General features: G+C 46.7%; 1 protein-coding gene across 5 annotated transcripts in view; it reads left to right on the top strand.

The window, feature by feature from the left end:
* LOC140425084 (uncharacterized) overlaps positions 1–21,348 on the top strand; it is a 103,726-nt gene that overhangs the window by 24,388 nt on the left and 57,990 nt on the right. For all 5 annotated transcript variants that reach the window (XM_072508954.1, XM_072508953.1, XM_072508952.1 and 2 more), the window contains 3 exons: positions 2,292–2,319; positions 2,699–2,803; positions 7,929–8,065. In XM_072508954.1, coding sequence (XP_072365055.1) covers positions 2,731–2,803; positions 7,929–8,065 — 210 coding nt within the window. In that variant the 5' untranslated portion in view covers positions 2,292–2,319; positions 2,699–2,730. The remainder of the gene's footprint in view (positions 1–2,291; positions 2,320–2,698; positions 2,804–7,928; positions 8,066–21,348) is intronic.

Genomic DNA, 21,348 nt, shown 5'->3' with positions numbered 1-21,348 from the left:
TATGTTAGTTATAAGAAATTTTTAACAATTATTTTTTGGGATATGACAAACAAAGGCTAGGCCAGCATTTATTCCCAGCCCGAATTGCCCTTGAGAAGGTGGTGAGCCACCTTTTTGAACTGCTGCATCCTACGTGGTGTAATGCTGTTAGGGCAAGAGTCCAAAGTCCAAGAAGAAATTATGTGTTATGATGATGAGTGGCTGGGAGGGGAGATGATGGTGTTCCCATGTATCTGTGAAAAAGGAATCCCTAATCTAGGTGATATGGTTTGCAGGTTTGGAAGTTTATATTGAAGTAGCCTTGGTGTGGTGAGTTGCTGCGGTGCATATCATACAAACTGCTGCGCTGGTGGGGGAGGGAGTGATGTACAAGGTGTTGCTTGTCCTGAATGGTTTTGAGCTGCTTGAGTGTTGTTGCAGCTGGACTCATCCAGGGAAGTGGTATTCCATCACACTTGTTCCTTTAAATGATGGACAGGCTCTGCCATTCAGAAAGTGAGATACTCGCTGCAGAACTTCCAGCCTCTTGACCTGCTCTTGAAGCCACAGTATTTACATCCCTGTTCCATCTGGTGAATGGTAACCCCAAGATGTATCTAGTGGATGATTCAGTGATGGTAATGCTAGTGAATGTCTAGATCCCATCTGTAGCACCACACCTCGGGAAGGGTATATTTTTCTTTGGGGGGGATGTGCGCCACACACATTTATGAGAACGATGCAGGTGTGAAAGTGGTTTCATTTTGAGGTGGCACAGTCTAGGAATTTGTTTCTGTTGAATATGAAAGATTAAGGCAATCTAATTGGTGTTGAGGATGATTAAAGGAGTTGATTGGGCGAGAAGCTATTTCCTCTGGTGGAGGGTCCTGAACTAGATAGCACAACTCTATAAAATTAGAACTAGACTATTTAAGATTGATGCCAAAAGCATGTCACAAAAGTAATAGAAAACTGAAATGCATTCACTTAAAAAGCTGCTGAGGCTAAACCGATAGAAAATATCAACACACTTTGTTAGATAAGGTTGTAAAATTAAAATGTGTAGATAGTTAAGATACAGATTAGCCATGATCTAATTCAGTGGTGGAACAGGATCAAAGGACTAAATGCCCTGTTCCTTTTGTCCCAAGAATAATAGTGAAACAAGATGGAGTAATTGCCAGTATTGACCCAGACCAGTAGGAATAACCTTTCTTTGTTTCTGTGACAATGTCCATGATTTTAATTAGCATACTCTGCTGGGGAATGTGTGAAACCAAATTGAAAAAATTTAAATGTAAAGTGGTGGGAAGATAAACGTGGGCTTGGGTGACTGAGGTTTCCATATTTCCTAATTATCTCACAATCTCTTGACCTTCCAAAAGCCCTCAAATGTTGAAGTGGGTATCTTTTGGAAAGTAATTTTGAATGGTAAGGAGACTGTGCTACTTACAGTCGATATTAGAAGTAAGTGAAGGATTGGGAGAAGAGATTTGGGAAAGACAGTGAGAGTTATCTTTGGAAATTAAGAGTGAGATGAGAAGGTCTGGGTAGATCTGGAATGAATGATTAAATCAGCGATGTGGAAATCAAAATTGGAATCATAGGAGCTTGTAAACAGGTTGATGGATTATAGCGGTGAAGGATGATGGAAAGTTTGGAGTAAGAAAATGGTTAACTTCTCTTGGAGCATAACGGCATTGTTGGTTTTGGGGGGCGGGGGGGAGAGAAATCAGAAAGATGAGAGCTGGTCTTACACCATCTTCCTTCTACCACCTTCTCCAGCCCAAGTCTCGGTTAACACGGTAGCATAGTGGTTAGCATAATTGCTTCACAGCTCCAGGGCCCCAGGTTCGATTCCCGGCTTGGGTCACTGTCTGTGCGAAGTCTGCACGTTCTCCCCGTGTGTGCATGAGTTTCCTCCGGGTGCTCCGGTTTCCTCCCACAGTCCAAAGATGTGCAGATTAGGTGGATTGGCCATGCTAAATTGTCCTGAGTGCCCAAAATTGCCCTTAGTGTTGGGTGGGGTTACTGGGTTATGGGAATAGGGTGGAGGTGTGGGCAGGATGCTCTTTCAAAGAGCCGGTGCAGACTTGATGGGCCGAATGGCCTCCTTCTGCACTGTAAATTCTATGATTCTATGAATAGGGGCCAATTGTGCATTCATCCCTCCTCTTACTTTCTTCCTACCACCTCACCTACATTTAAGTGAATGATGATGCAAATGATTCCGTTTTCTTTGCAAAGTAAAGCAACTGACAATTATTTTATCTTTCTTGCTCCTGGATCATTCTTGGCATGTGACATAACAGGTTGAACAAATCTTAAAAGAAACATTGGGTGAGTATATTTCAGCTCTTGGAGCATTAGATGCAGTCGGTTTGTTTACGTTGTCAGTGAGAGAAAGTTGAACAGCGTGTTGTCTCTGATTCAGCACATTAAACTTGCTTGCATTCAGGAAATGGCTAGATAAGCGTATCGTCAAGCATCAGAAGCAGAATACATCATTAAACAGTGCATTTTAAAGCGTGTTGTGCTTTTAGGCCACTGTCCTTCAGATTCTGGTAACAACGTCAAATCAAGTGTTTTGTTTTTGCTGAACAATTTATTGCAGATAAATTACTTTAATGTAAATTTGTAGCAAGTTATATGACTTTCCTGATATATTTCTAAAATGCAAAATAGCCATTACAATTTACATGAGCTTTTGTTACGACAGGTAATAAAGTGGACACGCCTACAGCTTCTGAAATGAATAGTGGTTGTGATACAAGAACCTTTGACGATTACCTTTTGTCTTGGAATGCCAGTGAACCCTTAATTGGTATGTATTTACCCACAAGAGCTATGGAATAATTGGTAATTAAAAGTTATTACTGTATTGCAAAACTATTAAATACATTCCTACATAACCCTGTGGCTTCATTTCAACAGTAGCTCACTGACTGATGCACTTTGGGATATTCAGAATTTCTGAAAGAGGCTGTGCAAATACAAATATTTTTGTTTCCATCAAGTAGTCGGCACCTTCAATTAAGGGTGACAAAAGAAAATTGATGCATAAAACAAAGAGAGTTCATCCCGCTTTCTCCCAATCAAATACTCTGGTTCAGATTCTTATTCTGTTTTTAACAAAAAGCAATTCAACAAGAATACCTGGTTGTGTGTGGGGTTGGGTGGCCATGACTGGTAGTGGGGTGGGATGGGTGCACAGAGATCAAAGGGAGTGGCTGGAGAGTGCATGGAGGTCAAAGAGGGGTGGCCAGGGAGTGCGTGGTGGTCAAAGGGAGTGGCAGAGCACGCGCAGAGGTCAAAGGGAGTGGCTGGGGGGGTGCATGGATGTAAAATGGGGTGACTGGGGGATGAGCAGACGTCGAAGCGGTTGGGTGGGGGTGTGCGCCAAGGGCGAAGAGGGTGGCTGGGGAGGGTGAGCAGAAATGAAATGGGTAGCTGGGGGGTGCGCCAAGGCCGAGGGGGATTGGTTGATGGGGTACCGATGCTGAAGAGGATAGCTTGAAATGGTGGTGGGGGAAACCGGAGATCGAAGGGTTGAGGGGTGATGTAGCGGAGGTCGAAGTGGTTGACTGCAGGGGGGTGTCGAAGCAGCTGGGTGGGTGAGCGTGGAGGTTGAAGGGGCTGGGGGTTGGCCAATGGGCATGGTCCGCGGGGGGGGGGGGGGGGGGGGGGGGGTGGGGGGTGGAGCTGATGGGTGTGGTCACCGGGTCAGAGGTCATTGGGGCGGGGTTGGGCAGAACCTTGCAACATTAATGATTTAAATCACAATTTCAGATGGTTCCCAGTATAGTGGCCCAGAGGAAATTGTCATTTATGGCAATTGCTGTGCAAACCCTTACCTGTAAAGATCCAAGAAGGATTAAGACCATACGACATGGGAGCAGAATTAGGCATATGGCCCATCAAGTCTGTTCCGCCATTCAGTCATGGCTGATATTTTTCTCATCCCCCTTCTCCCCATGACCCCATATCCCCTTAATAATCAAGAATCTACCTATCTGTCTTAAAGACACTTGGTGATTTGGCCTCCACAGCTTTCTGTGGCAAAGAGCTCCACAGATTCACCACCCTTTGGCTGTCGAAATAACTCCTCATCTCAGTTTTAAAGGATCGTCCCTTCAGTTTGAGGCTGTGCCTTCGGGTTCTAGTTTGTCCTAATAGTGGAAACATCCTTTTCGCGTCCACTCTGTCTAGCCCCCTCCGCATTCTGTCAGTTTCCATAAGATTCCCCCTCATCCTTCTAAACTCCCAACAAGTGGAGACCCAGAGTCCTCAACCGCTCCTCCTATGAAGAGCTCTTCTTTCCAGGAATCATTCTTGTGAACCTCGTTTGGGCCCTTTCCAAGCCAGCGCAACCTTCCTTGGTACCCCATCCCATCTGTTAAGAGGTGAAAATATTCACAGGTAGGCTTGTTTGAGTAAGTAAAGAAGCAGTTTATTATTTTAGATCTGGGAGAAAGATTTGGAAACTACGCAGTCTCGCAATACTCTTTCTCACTTGAGCTAAGGTTCGCAGTGGGTTAATATACAGTTTCAAGGGGCGGAATTAGTTGTATTCTCATTTACATTCAATCAACTATATTCGCGTCACAATTCATTCCATGCAGTCAATCAATTTTCTTAGCATCCCAGTTATCACATATATGGTTAAAGTGGGTGTTGTCTTACCCGTCCCTAACTTCATGCAAAAGTCACTCAAGACTAACATAAGGATATGTCCTGTCTGCAGCTGGGGACCTTGAGGTTATTAAGGATACATTGCATTCCTTGTTCTGTGAAACTGTTATCAGCGGCTGTTAAATTACTCCCTATACATACCCACGCCTGGTTCTCATGAGGTAGTTTACACCGTTTGTAACTTATTGTTCAGGAATGTGGCTAGTTCAGCCATTTCGTGTCTTTAGTATTGCTATAATAGCTAACAGCTATTTTGTGTCCTTTCTGACATTAACAAGCATTGTGTATGCACTATCTATTTCTACAAATTGCTTCTTCTAAACAGGCATCTAAGCCAATGAGTACCTTTTGTCTCAGCAGAACTATTCAAAAGTAATATAGGAGCAAAAATGTAGTTACAGAGCCATCTATAATTTATATCATAGTCCAGTAACAGAAAATGTCCCCCAACACCATCCTTGGGGAAACCCATTGAATCTGACATTGGGGAGCTTGGAGGCTACAGCCCATAACTAATATATGCTAATCTCGCAGCTTCACTGTGTCTCGAGATTGAACGATTCGGTTGAGGGTGGCACTGCTGCCTCACAGCGCCGAGGGCCCAGGTTCGAACCCGGCCCCGGGTCACTGTCCGTGTGGAGTTTGCACATTTTCCCCACGTCAGCTTGGGTCTCAGCCCGCAACCCAAAGAGATGTGCAGGGTAGGTGGTTTGGTCATGCTAAATTGTCCCTTAATTGGGAAAAAAAAATAATTGGATATTCTAAATTTATTTTTAAAAAGAAAGATTCAGGTCAGCCTTGCAGCCATCTCCAGCCCACCTCCGTCAGCAACCTATGATGAAACCATACCAACCAGGTGACTTATCCACCCATAACATGTCTTGCCTTTCAAGAGGTTTCTGACTGAATTTTTACCCCATCCATTACCTCTACCATCCGCTCTTAAAGATTTTGTCAGCACCCTCTTTTTTAGTAAATGCTGCCGCAAGCTTCTCATTCAGTATTTTGGCCTTGCCCTGTGCTTCTAGAAAATAATCTTTAGTCTTTTCAAGACCCATTGCACCTCTAACAGATCATTATAGTTTTGTATTCTCTCTTCGCTGGCCTAATTTTCCTCTTCACTTCACCTCTCAACTTACTGAATTTGACTTGGCTTGTGTTCGAAGAATTCACTTTACTTTTTAAACTTTAGAATACCCAATTTTTTTTTTTTCCAGCTAAGAGGCAATTTAGCGTGGCCAATTCACCTACCCTGCACATCATTTTGGGTTGTGGGAGGGTCAACACGGTGGCGCAGTGGTTAGCATTGCTGCCTCACGGCCCCGAGGTCCCAGATTTGATCCCAGCTCTGGGTGACTGCCCGTGTGGAGTTTGCTCATTTTCCCCGTGTTGGGTGGGTTTCACCCCCACAGCCCAAAGATGTGCAGGGTAGGTGGATTGGCCACGCTAAATTGCCCCTTAATTGGAAAAATGAATTGGGTACTTTAAATTTAATTTGGGTTATGGGGGTGAGACCCACGCAGACACGGGGAGAATGAGCAAACTCCTCATGCACAGTGAGCCGGGATCGAACTCGGGTCCTCGGCGCCATGAGGCAGCAGTGCTAACCACTGTGATCGCTCTTGCTGTTACCAATCTAAACTATATGAGACAGAAATCATTCTTGCTGAACTGTCCCTCCACGGGTGTTTGTTCCACTGTGCCTACCTCATTCACCAGTACCAGACCCAGCAATGCGGCCTTTCTAGTTGAACCAAGAAAATACTGGTCAAGGAAGTTATCTTACAGAATATATTTCAGAAATTTCTCTCCCTCTTTTAGCTTTATTCCAAAGTTAACCCAGCTAAACTCCCCAATAGTTGTTACATGTCTGTGAATTTGCTCGTCTATTTCCCACTTTTTGAAGTCTGAAGATCACCCGTAACAGTGTGATCATACTTTTCTTGCTTCTCAACTTCAACCAAATGGATTCTACTTTTGCCCCCATTAATCACCTTTTTCCAAGACTGTAATGTATTTTAGCACAGGGCTATATTGCTGGCTTTGAAAGCAGACCAAGGCAGGCCAGCAGCACGGTTCGATTCCCGTAACAGCCTCCCCGAACAGGCGCCGGAATGTGGCGACTAGGGGCTTTTCACAGTAACTTCATTTGAAGCCTACTTGTGACAATAAGCGATTTTCATTTCATTTTCATATTCAGTACCGCCTTCCCACCTCCCATTTTTTTGCTTCCCGGTCTTTTCTGAACATCCATAAATATTAAGCACACGGTTCTCACTTTTTATGCCATGATTCTGTTAATATCACTCTGCCATAATCCCTTTTGTTAGAGTGTAGAGTTTTTAATTGCACCATTTTTTCTGGTAAACTCACGATATTTGGCAGTATGGTGGTTCAGTGGTTAGCACTGCTGCCTCACAGTGCCACGGTTTCAATTCCGGCCTTGGGTGACTGTGTGGAGTTTGCGCTTTCTCTCCATGTCTGCGTAGGTTTCCTCCGGGTGCTTCGGTTTCCTCTCACAGTCAAAAGTTGTGCAGGTTAGGTGGATTGGCTATGCTAACTTGCCCCTTAGCGCCCAAAGATTTGATGGGATTAAGGGGTAGGGCAGGGGAGTGGGAGTGCTTCTTCGGAGGGTTGGTTCAGACTCGATGGGCTGAATGGCCTCCTGCACTGTAGGAATTTTATGCTGTGTTTGCAATCGCAACAGCCATTGCACAGTGACATGCTACATATGCATTGCATTGTGCATCGTGGACCTATGCTGGTTTTTTTCATCCCTGTTCATCTCCTTCAGGGGACAAAGCTTCCACATTCACATTGCTGAAATAGGTTGTTCATACTTCTCAAGGCATTTGCACATGTCACACAGATGGAAGATAGATTGTTGAGTACAGAGAAAAAATTGATGAGCAACTTTTCCTTTGGTTGTTTTATGAAGATTCTCTCATCTTGCTCCAGCTCTATTTATCCTCATTCTTCCATGGGATGGTCAACAGTTGTTGCCCTTCCCCAATTGCCGTTGAACTCAGTGACTTGCCACACCATTTTAGAAAGCTGTTCAGAGTCAACTACATTGCAAGATTGTAAAGTGAAGTGCATCATAGTTGACCCTAAATCTGGAATCATGCTGTATGTGAATTCTCTGCAGCAGTTATACAGCAATGCATGAGTATTGTGGTGATATGTCTTATTTTGATGAAATGATGTTTGCGTCAGTGAATGCCAAATGAAATGTTACTTTTGATATGTCTATTCAGGGCTCAATTATGTGATTGAATACCAGCGGGATGGGGGAAGAGACCCAATGTACGAATGCACATTATGTGACTTTACAGGTTACTTGCGCATATTTGTCTCACACCTTGGTGGTATCAAGCACAGAATGAATTACATGGTGAGTATGTGCATAAAGTGAAGTGACAAGTATATGCTTGGAAGATGGAGAAATGATTGACGTGTTATGATATAAGCCAAAATGTAAATGAAACGGAAAAAGATTTTGGGGAAAGCTAACCAAAGATGGCCAAAAGTGACCAAGAAATAAACCAAGTTATGGAGATAAGTTTGTGACTTGGTTTCTGGACAGGGACAAGAGGGTTCACTGAAAGTGAGTCAGGTATGAGGATTGAGAATGTAAAGCTAAAGGCGCCTTTGCCTTTACAACCGTCCAACCAATTTGAGGTACTTGCAGCTTGTATGGACGAGAGCAAATGCTGTAGGGTCAATGAGTGACCTGACCGTGACCGGATGCAGGGAGCCATCCAACTGGTGGGGAGTAAATTGAAATGTAGTGTTAGTAGGAGGTAGTACAGACATGGTTTTGTGCAGTCAAGAGCAATAGTCCAAAAGGCTGTTTTGCCTTCTCGCTCCCGGGGTTCAGAACATCTGCTCCGGGCTAGAGAGAAACGTGCAGTGGGAGGGGAAGAATCTAGTTTTTATAATCCACATGGGTTACCAGTGACCTGAATAGGACGAGGAAAGAGGTACTGCTTACAGAAGAACTAAGAACAGGAGTCGGCAATTCAGCATATCAAGCCTGAACCTCGCACTTATCCGTGTTAAACTCCATCTGCCAAATTTGGGCCCACTCACCTGACTTATCCAGATCCATTTTTAAATTTCTGATTTCTTTTGCAAATTGCTACCGACCTATTTTAGTGTCATCTGCAAATTTGGCTATAGTACCTTCTATCATTGCATCCAAGACATTAATATAGATTGTAAATAGTTGTGCCCCAACAATTAAATCCTGTGGCACCCCATGAGCTGCATCTTGCCAACCAGAAAGGGCCGGTTTACCCCAACTCTGATTTCTGTCGGTTAGCTAGTCCTTTATGCAAGCTAGTCGGAACAGCATGTGATCTTGCCTTCCGGAAGACGAGCTATACTACATCTACAGGATTCCCATTACTCACTTTGCTTGTTACATCTTCGAAGAACTCTTAGCAAATTAGTCAAAAACAATTTACCATTCATTTTTTTTTTTAAAATAAATATTTTATTGAAAATTTTTGGTCAACCAACACAGTACATTGTGCATCCTTTACACAATATTATAACAACACCAATAACAATGACCTATTTTATAAACAAAAAATGAATAAATAATAAATAACAAAAATGAAAACTAACCCTAATTGGCAACTGCCTTATCACAAGTAACACGCTCCAAAAATATAATTTAACAGTCCAATATATAATTATCTTTCGCAACGACCTATACATATTATACAGTATATATTAACAACCCTGAGAGTCCTTCTGGTTCCTCCTCTTCTTCTCCCCCCCCCCCCCCCCCCCCCCAACCACCAACCCTGCTACACTGTAAGAATCCCTTCCTCACTCTCGGGGTCTTCCCGGCCCACACAAAACCCATGATGCTCTTTTCAATCCTTTTTAAAAAAAGCCTTCGTGGTCACCACCGGGAGGCACTGAAACACAAAGAGGAATCTCGGGAGGACCACCATCTTAACCGCCTGCACCCTCCCTGCCAGTGACGGGGATACCATATCCCATCTCTTGAAATCCCCCTCCATTTGTTCCACCAACCGCGTTAAATTTAACCTATGCAATGTGCCCCAATTCTTGGCTATCTGGATCCCCAGGTAACGAAAGTCCCTTGTTACCTTCCTCAACGGTAGGTCCTCTATTTCTCTACTCTGCTCCCCTGGATGCACCACAAACAACTCACTTTTCCCCATGTTCAATTTATACCCTGAAAAATCCCCAAACTCCCCAAGTATCCGCATTATTTCTGGCATCCCCTCCGCCGGGTCTGCCACATATAGTAACAAATCGTCCGCATACAAAGATACCCGGTGTTCTTCTCCTCCTCTAAGTACGCCCCTCCACTTCTTGGAACCCCTCAACGCTATCGCCAGGGGCTCAATCGCCAGTGCAAACAATAATGGGGACAGAGGGCATCCCTGCCTTGTCCCTCTATGGAGCCGAAAATATGCAGATCCCCGTCCATTCGTGACCACGCTCGCCATCGGGGCCCTATACAACAGCTGCACCCATCTAACATACCCCTCTCCAAAACCAAATCTCCTCAACACCTCCCACAAATAATCCCACTCCACTCTATCAAATGCTTTCTCGGCATCCATCGCCACTACTATCTCCGTTTCCCCCTCTGGTGGGGCCATCATCATTACCCCTAACAGCCTCCGTATATTCGTGTTCAGCTGTCTCCCCTTCACAAACCCAGTTTGGTCCTCGTGGACCACCCCCGGGACACATTCCTCTATTCTCATTGCCATTACCTTGGCCAGGATCTTGGCATCTACATTTAGGAGGGAAATAGGTCTATAGGACCCGCATTGTAGCGGGTCCTTTTCCTTCTTTAAGAGAAGCGATATCGTTGCTTCAGACATAGTCGGGGGCAGTTGTCCCCTTTCCTTTGCCTCATTAAAGGTCCTCGTCAATACCGGGGCGAGCAAGTCCCCATATTTTCTATAGAATTCGACTGGGAATCCATCCGGTCCCGGGGCCTTTCCCGCCTGCATGCTCCTAATTCCTTTCACCACTTCTTCTACCTCGATCTGTGCTCCCAGTCCCACCCTTTCCTGCTCTTCCACCTTGGGAAATTCCAGCCGATCCAAGAAGCCCATCATTCTCTCCCTCCCATCCGGGGGTTGAGCTTCATATAATTTTTTATAAAATGTCTTGAACACTCCATTCACTCTCTCCGCTCCCCGCTCCATCTCTCCTTCCTCATCCCTCACTCCCCCTATTTCCCTCGCTGCTCCCCTTTTCCTCAATTGGTGTGCCAGCAACCTGCTCGCCTTCTCCCCATATTCGTACTGTACACCCTGTGCCTTCCTCCATTGTGCCTCTGCAGTGCCCGTAGTCAGCAAGTCAAATTCTACATGTAGCCTTTGCCTTTCCCTGTACAGTCCCTCCTCCGGTGCTTCCGCGTATTGTCTGTCCACCCTCAAAAGTTCTTGCAGCAACCGCTCCCGTTCCTTACTCTCCTGCTTTCCTTTATGTGCCCTTATTGATATTAGCTCTCCTCTAACCACTGCCGTCAGCGCCTCCCAGACCACTCCCACCTGGACCTCCCCATTATCATTGAGTTCCAAGTACTTTTCAATGCACCCCCTCACCCTTAGATACACCCCCTCATGCCATTAGTCCCATGTCCATTCTCCAGGGTGGGCGCCCTCCTGTTTCCTCCCCTATCTCCAAGTCTACCAAGCGTGGAGCGTGATCCGAAATGGCTATTGCCGTATACTCCGTTCCCCTCACCTTCGGGATCAACGCCCTTCCCAGCACAAAAAAGTCTATTCGCGAGTAGACTTTATGGACATAGGAGAAAAACGAGAACTCCTTACTCCTAGGTCTGCTAAATCTCCACGGGTCTACACCTCCCATCTGCTCCATAAAATCTTTAAGTACCTTGGCTGCTGCCGGCCTCCTTCCAGTCCTGGACTTCGACCTATCCAGTCCTGGTTCCAACACCGTATTAAAATCTCCCCCCATTATCAGCTTTCCCATCTCTAGGTCCGGAATGCGTCCTAGCACCCGCCTCATAAAATTGGCATCATCCCAGTTCGGGGCATATACGTTTACCAAAACCACTGTCTCCCCCTGTAGTTTGCCACTCACCATCACGTATCTGCCCCCGTTATCCGCCACTATAGCCTTTGCCTCGAACATTATCCGCTTCCCCACTAATATAGCCACCCCCCTGTTTTTCGCATCTAGCCCCGAATGGAACACCTGCCCCACCCATCCTTTGCGTAGCCTAACCTGGTCTATCAGTTTCAGGTGCGTTTCCTGTAACATAACCACATCTGCCTTAAGTTTCTTAAGGTGTGCGAGTACCCGTGCCCTCTTTATCGGCCCGTTCAGCCCTCTCACGTTCCACGTGATCAGCCGGGTTGGGGGTCTTCCTACCCCCCCCTCCTTGTCGATTAGCCATCCCCTTTTTCCAGCTCCTCACCCGGTTCCCACGCAGCTGTATCTCCCCAAGGCGGTGCCCCCCCGCCCATCCCCTCCCATACCAGCTCCCCCCTCTCCCCAGCAGCAGCAACCCAGTAATATCCCCCCCCCCCCCCCGCTAGATCCCCCGCTAGCGTAATTACTTCCCCATGTTGCTCCCAGAAGTCAGCAAACTCTGGCCGACCTCGGCTTCCCCCCGTGACCTCGGCTCGCACCGTGCGATGCCCCCTCCTTCCTGCTTCTCTGTTCCCGCCATGATTATCATAGCGCGGGAACCAAGCCCGCGCTTCTTCCTTGGCCCCGTCCCCAATGGCCAACGCCCCATCTCCTCCACCTCCCCTCCTCCCCCCATCACCACCTGTGGAAGAGAGAAAAGTTACCACATCGCAGGATTAGTACATAAAACTCCTCTTTCCCCCCCTTTTTAACCCCCCTCTTCGCCCCACCACTTTTTTCAAATGTTCTTTTTAATAACCCGCTCATTCCAGTTTTTCTTCCACAATAAAAGTCCACGCTTCATCCGCCGTCTCAAAGTAGTGGTGCCTCCCTCGATATGTGACCCACAGTCTTGCCGGTTGCAGCATTCCAAATTTTATCTTTTTATGAAGCACCGCCTTGGCCCGATTAAAGCTCGCCACCTCCGCACTCCAGTCTTGATAAACGCGGATCACCGCGTTCTCCCATTTACTGCTCCGAGTTTTCTTTGCCCATCTAAGGACCATTTCTCTATCCTTAAAACGGAGGAATCTCACTACTATGGCTCTGGGAATTTCTCCTGCTCTCGGTCCTCGCGCCATCACTCGGTATGCTCCCTCCACCTTCTACGGACCCGCCGGGGCCTCCGCTCCCATTAACGAGTGCAGCATCGTGCTCACATATGCCCCGACGTCCGCTCCCTCCGCACCTTCAGGAAGACCAAGAATCCTCAGGTTGTTCCTCCTTGCGTTGTTCTCCAGTGCCTCCACCCTTTCCACACATTGTTTCTGATGTGCCTCATGCGTCTCCGTCTTCACCACCAGGCCCTGTATGTCGTCCTCATTCTCGGCTGCCTTTGCCTTCACGACCCGAAGCTCCCGCTCCTGGGTCTTTTGTTCCTCCTTTAGCCCTTCGATCGCCTGTAGTATCGGGGCCAACGGCTCGTTCTTCATTTCCTTTTTGAGCTCTTCCACACAGCATTTCAAGAAGTCTTGTTGTTCAGGGCCCCATGTTAAACTGCCACCTTCCGACGCCATCTTGGTTTTTGCTTGCCTTCCTTGCCGCTGTTCTAAAGGATCCACTGCAATCCGGCCACTTTCTCCTCCTTTTTCCATCCGTATCCAGGGGGGATTCCCTTCTGGTTTTCCGCACAGTGTTTTTAGCCATCAAAATTGCCGTTGGGGCTCCTATCAAGAGCCCAAAAGTCCGTTTCACCGGGAGCTGCCGAAACGTGCGACTCAGCTGGTCATCGCCGCACCCGGAAGTCACTCAACAATTTACCATTCATAAAATCATACTGACACTGACCGATTTCCAAATGTCCTGTTATTGCTTCCTTCAATAATGGATTCTAACAATTTCTGGAAGACAGATGTTAAACTAACTGGTCTATAATACCCTACTTTCTCCTTCCTTTTTGAATAAGGGCATTAGATTAGCATTTTTCCAATCCACTGGAACCCTTCCCATATTCGGGGAATTTTAGAACAAATGGATCCACTATCTCCACGGCCACTTCCTTTAAGACCCGAGGATGTAGGCCATCAGGCCCTGGGGATTAATCTGCCTGCAATCCCAATAGTTTGCTCAGTACCTTTTCCCTATTGGTGATGATTGTTCTAAGTTCCTCCCTTTCTATTGCCTCTGCATTACCCTATTTTGGATGGTACTGGTGCCCTCCACTGTAAAAACTGAGGCAAAATACTGATTTAGTGTCCCTGTCATTTGTGTTCCCCATTATTAACTCCCCAGTCTCATCCTCCAAGGAACCAACATTCAGTTCAGCTACTCTCTACCTGTTTATATATACTAATAGAAGTTTTTGCTGTCCTTGTTCTGCCTATATTGTTGGTACCTACATGGACCATGACAACTGGATCTTTCCCTTCCCACTCTCAAATTCCTCTGTAGCCCAGATGAAATATCCCGAACGCTGCCACCAACTGACACAACCTTCGGGACTCGATTCTGGCTACTGAGAACAGTATTTATGCCTCTAACTGTACTATCCCCAATTACAAATACATTTCTCTTTCACACCCTACTTGAAGGGCTCACTGTACCACAGTGTTATGGTCAGTTTGCTCATCTCTTTTCTCTCTCTCTCTCCCTCACCCCCCACTCTGCTCCACACGGGGAGCAAGGATCTCAAACCTGTTGGACAACGGCTGTGGCCCCTGCAACCCTACCTCCTGGCACCCTCTACTTGCCTCATCATAGTGGCACCCTCCTGCCCCTGATCACTGGGAGAATTCAAGGTAGTTAGTCAAAGATGTATGACTGTCCTCTGAAACACAGAGTCCAGGTAATTTCCCCTGCCTGGTGTGTCGCAGTGCCTGAAGCTCAGACTCCAGCTCATCAACTTGCTGCAAATGTCACTATAAACCACAGTGAGATCCGCCAGCTCCCACACCATGCACGTGCAAAACATGGCCTGGATTTGCACCTCTACTTTATTTAATTTATTTTTTAATTTCCAGCTGGTCTTTTGTTTTTGAATCTGTAAAATATTTCTCTTATTTACCTTTCAATCTGAAAGCAATTTGGAATATGTCATTCAAATTAACAGTTGCTAACCAGCCAATGAACTTGCTGTTTTCCTGTGCTGTCACTTTGTTTATCGTGAGCTCCACCCCCACAGCTCCCTTCGCCCATTGTTTTAACTGGCTGGGTTCTCCTCTCTCCATACTGTTTCTTGCTCTGAAACTGCTGTCCTTTCCCCCACTGCTGTAACTCGCCAGGTCTGCCTCTCCACACTGTTTCCCACTTTGAAGCTACTCTCCCTTCCCCTGCTGCTTTCACTCGCCAGGTTTGCCTCTCGCCATGCCGTTTCTCACTCTGAAGCTGCTCTCCCGTACCCTGCTGGTTTAACTCGTTAGACGCACCTCTCGTGCTGTTTCTCGCTTTGAAGTTGCTTCTCTCTCTCTCTCTTTCCCCCCACCCCCACCCCACTGTTTTAACTCGCCAAGACTGCCTTTCTTTGTGCTGTTTCTCCCTCTGAAGCTGCTCTCCCTTCCCCTGCTTTTTTCACTCGGCAGGTCCACCTCTTTCTGTGCTCTTTCTCACTCTGAAGCTGCTCTCCTGTCTCTTATTGTTTTAACTTGCTGGGTCCAACACTCTCCACGCTGTTTTCCACTTGGGGATTATGAGCAGCTAGGGATTAAATTTTAAAAAGTAGAACCACAATGATCTCTGAATTACTACTTGAGCCAAGAGAGAATTGGCAATGGGTAATACATAATATTAGAGAGCTGAATATGTCGATCAAAGATTGGCATGGGGAATTGGGCTGGGGCAATGGCATCAGGCGTCAAAGGAGCCTTGTTGGTTTGGCGATGAGATAATCACAGCAGTCTTTGGCCCGTTGATGTAGCAGCTGAAGATGTTTGGGCTTTGGGCACTACTTTGAAGAACTCCTGCAGCAATGTCCTGGGACTGTGACCTCCAACAACTACAAGCATCTTTCTTTATGCTTGGTATGACTCCAAGAGTTTCCCCCTTCATTTCCAATTACTCCAGTTTTGCTGGGGCTCCTTGTTGCCTCACTCAGTCGTATGTTGCTGTGATGTGAAGGGTGGTCACTCTCCTCACGTCTGGATTTCAGCTCTTTTGTCTGTTTGGATCAGGTTGTATTGAACTTTGCTGATCAAAAAATCTTCTTAAAAAATGTTATTCATTCATAAATTTCTATTTTCTTAAAAATTGCTCTTACTACTGCACCATAAAAGTGTTGATCATCCAGACTCTTTAAATAACAGAAAATGCAAGTACTTGTGTAGATCGACATTGTGCCATTGACAGAACCAATCACCGACCAATCATAATCAAGTTGTTTTCCCTGGGGTGTAGCTGTTTCAATACTGTAACATATTTCTGGGCTCTCAGCCAAGAATGCATCATGTTTGTTATAATAGCGTTGATTGGTTGTGTACAGAGCGTATTCTGGGTGAATGGACATGGATGTGCTATAAGATGTCATGGAGATCACCAGGAATTGTGGCTGATGGATGGAGAGAGGGTATAGGTTGGCATGAAGGACCATGGAGGGGCATAGTTTGATAAGGGGGCATGGCCATGATCTTCCCTCATCGACACTATAGTTCATGACTCCCATGACCCCTTGAAAAGCTGGCCCAACTCCACGAAAATTGCTGGGGACTATGAGATGCCAATTCCCACAATGGAGCTGTGCAGATCAGGTGTGCAGGGTGAAAGTTCATGACCTGCACCAGTGCAAATCCTTATCCCATGCTGGTGAAAATTGGGGACATCAGGAATGAGGCCAAGAATCCCAGAATAGGGTGTCAACTGACTCTGAAAACCCAGTTCTAAGTCGGGATGTGATGTTATTCAGAAAAACATAATTAGATTTATACTATCCCAAAAATGACTTTCAAATAATCGGTCCACCGCCGAGGATGAGGGCTGGCTGGATCTGGGAATTTCACCTATTGTAGGTGAACTTTTTTAAAAATAAAAGCAAAATACTATGCATCCTCGAAATCTGAAATATAAAGAGTAACTTTTTAACTTTGTTCAACATCTTTTTGTCTCCCTCTGTTTCTATCCAGTTTTGCAAAATCACACTTCAACTTTTCCCAATTTTTAACTTTTATTCTTGGTCTGTCTTTATCTTTTTCCACAACTATGCAAAATCAAAGTAAGTTATCATCACCACCACCAAATTGTTTGATATCCTTATGCTAGTACGGTTTCCATCTGACTAGCTTTATTTCCTAAAATTATGTACAGAATTGCCACTTATTGGGTTTGCTTTGTGTTGGCTAAAACACGTTTTCCTGAATGCATCGGAGGAAGAACTTGAGGAAAGTCTAATGAAATACATAGGAATAAAAAGCTCAGATGTACAATTGTAGGAGATGTTTCCGGTCCATATTAATGACTAAGTGTTGACTATTGGCTGTTATCCAGGGACATTTTGATGCTTTAAGCAATGTATATTTTAAATTCTCTTCGAACAAAGTCCCTTGATAATTAAACAGCCTAATATTTAATTGATTGTCCGTAAACCTGTATGCTTTGCCACTTGTAAAGAGTTGACTGGTGAAAACTAGAATCTACGGATTTTAAATGTGCGTTAACCATTAAGATATTAGAAATTGGAACCAAATTTATATATCTTGACTAATATGCACATGCAAGCATTTGTCTGTCCTGCAATTGGATGTTGCATTAAATTTTGAAACCATGAGGAAAGACACGCTGGTAACCTTTTAGTATTCCCTAAGGTGCACCTACCCTGGCTAAGCTTTGTGCTATAATTCCAAACATGATCCTGCTGTCCTATTGTGTGAATCCAAACACTGGTATTTACTTGACTCAGCTCAGTGGCAGACTCAATACTTCAGAGTCAAATGGTTGTGGACTCAAGTCCTGGTTTGAGCCCATAATTTAGACGGGAAGTTCTTGTGACCAAGTGTGGCATCAAAGGGGCCCAGAAAAATTAAAGTTGATTGGAATCAAATCTAGCACAAGAGGAAATAGTTGTGATTGTTGCAGGTCAATGATCTAAACCCCGGGTCAGCATAGCAGGAGCTCTTCAGGGTAGTGTACTAAGTCCACTATCTTGAGCTCCTTTATCAACCCTTCATAAGGTTAGAAGTGAGGATGTTCACTGGTGATTGCACTGTGTTCATTCCCATTTGCAACTTAACCAGTTTGTCTTCACATAAAGCAAGACCAGGACAATATTTATGATTAAGCTGAAGAGCTCCAGTAAAATTCATGCCACACAAGTGTCAGACAATGACCATCTCCAAGAAGAAAGAATCTCACCACCTCCCCGTAGTATACAATGGCATTACTATCACTGAATCCGCACCATCCTCTGGAGGTTACCATTGAGCATAAATTTTATTAAACCAGCCATATAAATACTGTGACTGCAAGAGAAGGTCAGAGGCTGGGAATTCTTGAAAGTAACTCACCTGACTCGCCAAAGCATGTCCACCATCAACAAGGCACAGGCTGGATTATGGTTGTATGCTCTCTACTTGCCTGGATGAATGCAGTTCTAACAACACTCTAGCTTGATACCATCCAGGAAAAAGCAGCCCACTTTATTGGCACCGTGTCCACCACGATAAAGAATGATCTAGTGATGTGCAGTGGAGCCAACATTTACCATCATCAAGATGCACTGCTATAACTCATCAAAGCTCCTTTTTAAAAAAAAATATATTTATTAAAGTTTTTTAACACAATTTTTCTCCCTTACAAACAATAACCCCCTCGTAACAAAAAAAACCAAGAAATCGCGCAGAGCAAGATATATACATGGCAAAATGATATATTCACACAGCTTTGTACACTGGCCCTCACCCGTACGTGCCAGTTTCCCCAACCCTTCATGTTATCTCTTGCTCATCCACCCCCTCCCCCCCCCCCCCCCCCCAAACCAGGACGTCCCCACCGCCCCCCAAGGTTGCTGCTGCTGCTGACCGACCTTCCTCTAACGCTCCGCGAGATAGTCTAGGAATGGTTGCCACTGCCTGTAGAACCTCTGCGCAGACCCTCTCAAGGCGAACTTAATCCTCTCCAACTTTATGAACCCAACCATATCATTTATCCAGGCTGGGGGGCTTTGCCTCCTTCCACATTAGCAAGATCCTTCGCCGGGCTACTAGGGACGCAAAGGCCAGAATGCCGGCCTCTTTCGCCTCCTGCACTCCCGGTTCGTCCACTACTCCAAATATTGCTAGCCACCAGCTTGGCTTGACCCGGACTTTCACCACCTGAGATATTGCTCCCGCCACTCCTCTCCAGAACCCCTCCAGTGCCGGGCATGACCAAAACATATGGACATGGTTCGCCGGGCTCCCTTAGCATCTTCCACATCTGTCCTCTACCCCAAAGAACCTACTCAACCTCGCCCCCGTCAAGTGCGTGCTGTGGACCACCTTAAATTGTATCAGGCTGAGCCTGGCACACGAGGAGGAGGACTTAACCCTACCTAGGGCATCAGCCCACAGACATTCCTCGATCTCCTCCCCTAGCTCCTCCTCCCATTTACCCTTCAACTCTTCTACCAGCGCTTTCCCCCTCTTCTTTCAACTCCTGGTGTATTTCCGACACCTTGCCCTCCCCGACCCGTACACCCGAGATCACCCTATCTTGAACTTCTTGTGCCGGGAGCAACGGGAATTCCCTCACCGGTCGCCTCACAAAAGCTCTCACCTGCATATATCTAAAGGCATTTCCCGGGGGTAACTCGAACTTCTCCTCCAGTGCCCCTCGGCTCGCAAACGTCACGTCGATGAACAGGTCCCCCATTCTTCCAATCCCCGCCCGATGCCAGCTCTGGAACCCCCTGTCCATCTTCCCCGGGACAAACCGGTGGTTACCCCTGATCGGGGACCACACTGATGCTCCCATTGCACCCCGGTGCCGTCTCCACTGGCCCCAGATCCTTAGCGTTGCCGCCACCACCGGGCTCGTGGTATACTTTGTCGGCGAGAGCGGCAGCGGTGCCCTCACCAACGCCCCAAGGCTCATTCCTTTACAGGACGCCATCTCCATCCTCTTCCATGCCGCCCCCTCTCCCTCCATAACCCACTTGCGGATCATCGCCACATTTGCTGCCCAGTAGTAGCTCCCCAGGTTTGGCAGCGCCAACCCTCCTCGGTTCCTACTGCGTTCCAGGAACCCCCTCCTTACTCTCGGGGTCTTATTCGCCCACACAAACCCCATAATACTCCTGCCTACTCTCTTAAAAAAGGCCTCAGTGATCACGATGGGAAGGCACTGAAACACAAACAGAAACCTCGGAAGGACCACCATTTTGACCGACTGCACTCTACCCGCCAGCGAGAGCGGTACATGTCCCATCTTTTGAAATCCTCCTCCATTTGCTCCACCAACCTTGTCACATTCAGTTTATGTAGGGTCCCCCAACTCCTGGCTATCTGGATCCCCAGATACCGAAAGCGCCCCTCCGCCCTCCTCAGCGGTAGGTCCCCTATCCCTCTTTCTTGGTCCCCTGCCTGTAATGCAAAGAGCGCACTCTTCGCTACATTCAGCTTATAGCCCGAAAACTCCACAGACTCCCTTAGAGTCTGCATGACCTCCACCATCCCCTCCATTGGATCCGCCACGTACAGCAACAGGTCATCCGCATATAGCGACACCCGATGCTCTTCTCCCCCTCGGACCACCCCCCTCCATTTATTAGACTCCATCAATGACATGGCCAATGGTTCGATCGCCAATGCGAACAACAGGGGGGACAGGGGGCACCCCTGCCTCGTCCCTCGGTACAGTCGAAAGTACTCCGACCTCCGCCGGTTCGTCACTACACTCGCCATCGGGGCTCTGTAAAGGAGCTTAACCCAATTGATAAACCCTATCCCGAACCCAAACCTACGCAGCACCTCCTAGAGGTACTCCCACTCTACTCGGTCAAAGGCCTTCTCCGCGTCCATAGCTGCCACTATCTCCGCCTCTCCCTCCTCCGATGGCATCATTATCACGTTTAAGAGCCGCCGCACATTGGTGTTTAGTTGCCTGCCCTTTACAAATCCCGTCTGGTCCTCGTGGATTACCCCCGGGACACAGTCCTCGATCCTCGTGGCTAGCACTTTTGCCAGCAACTTTGCATCCACATTGAGGAGCGAGATCGGCCTGTACGATCCACATTGCAGTGGGTCCTTGTCCCGCTTTAGGATCAAAGAAATTGTCGCTTCCGACATTGTCGGGGGCAAGGTCCCCTCCTCTCTTGCCTCATTAAAGGTCCTCACCAGTAGCGGGGCCAACAGGTCTGCGTACTTCCTGTAGAACTCCACCGGGAATCTGTCCTGTCCCGGGGCCTTCCCCGCCTGCATGCTCCCCAAACCCTTGCTCAGCTCCTCCAACCCAATTGGTGCCCCCAAAACAGCCACCTCTTGCTCCTCCACCCTCGGGAATCTCAGCTGATCTAGGAATCGTCTCATCCCCTCTTCCCCCGCTGGGGGCTGGGATCTGTACAGCTCTTCATAAAAGGCCTTGAATACCTCGTTTATTTTCGTTGCACTCCGAACC

Source organism: Scyliorhinus torazame, chromosome 6 (genome assembly GCF_047496885.1).
Source record: "Scyliorhinus torazame isolate Kashiwa2021f chromosome 6, sScyTor2.1, whole genome shotgun sequence".
Classification (NCBI taxonomy): domain Eukaryota; kingdom Metazoa; phylum Chordata; class Chondrichthyes; order Carcharhiniformes; family Scyliorhinidae; genus Scyliorhinus; species Scyliorhinus torazame.
Note: the sequence above shows the minus strand (reverse complement) of the source record. Positions and strands in the feature narration are given on the sequence as shown.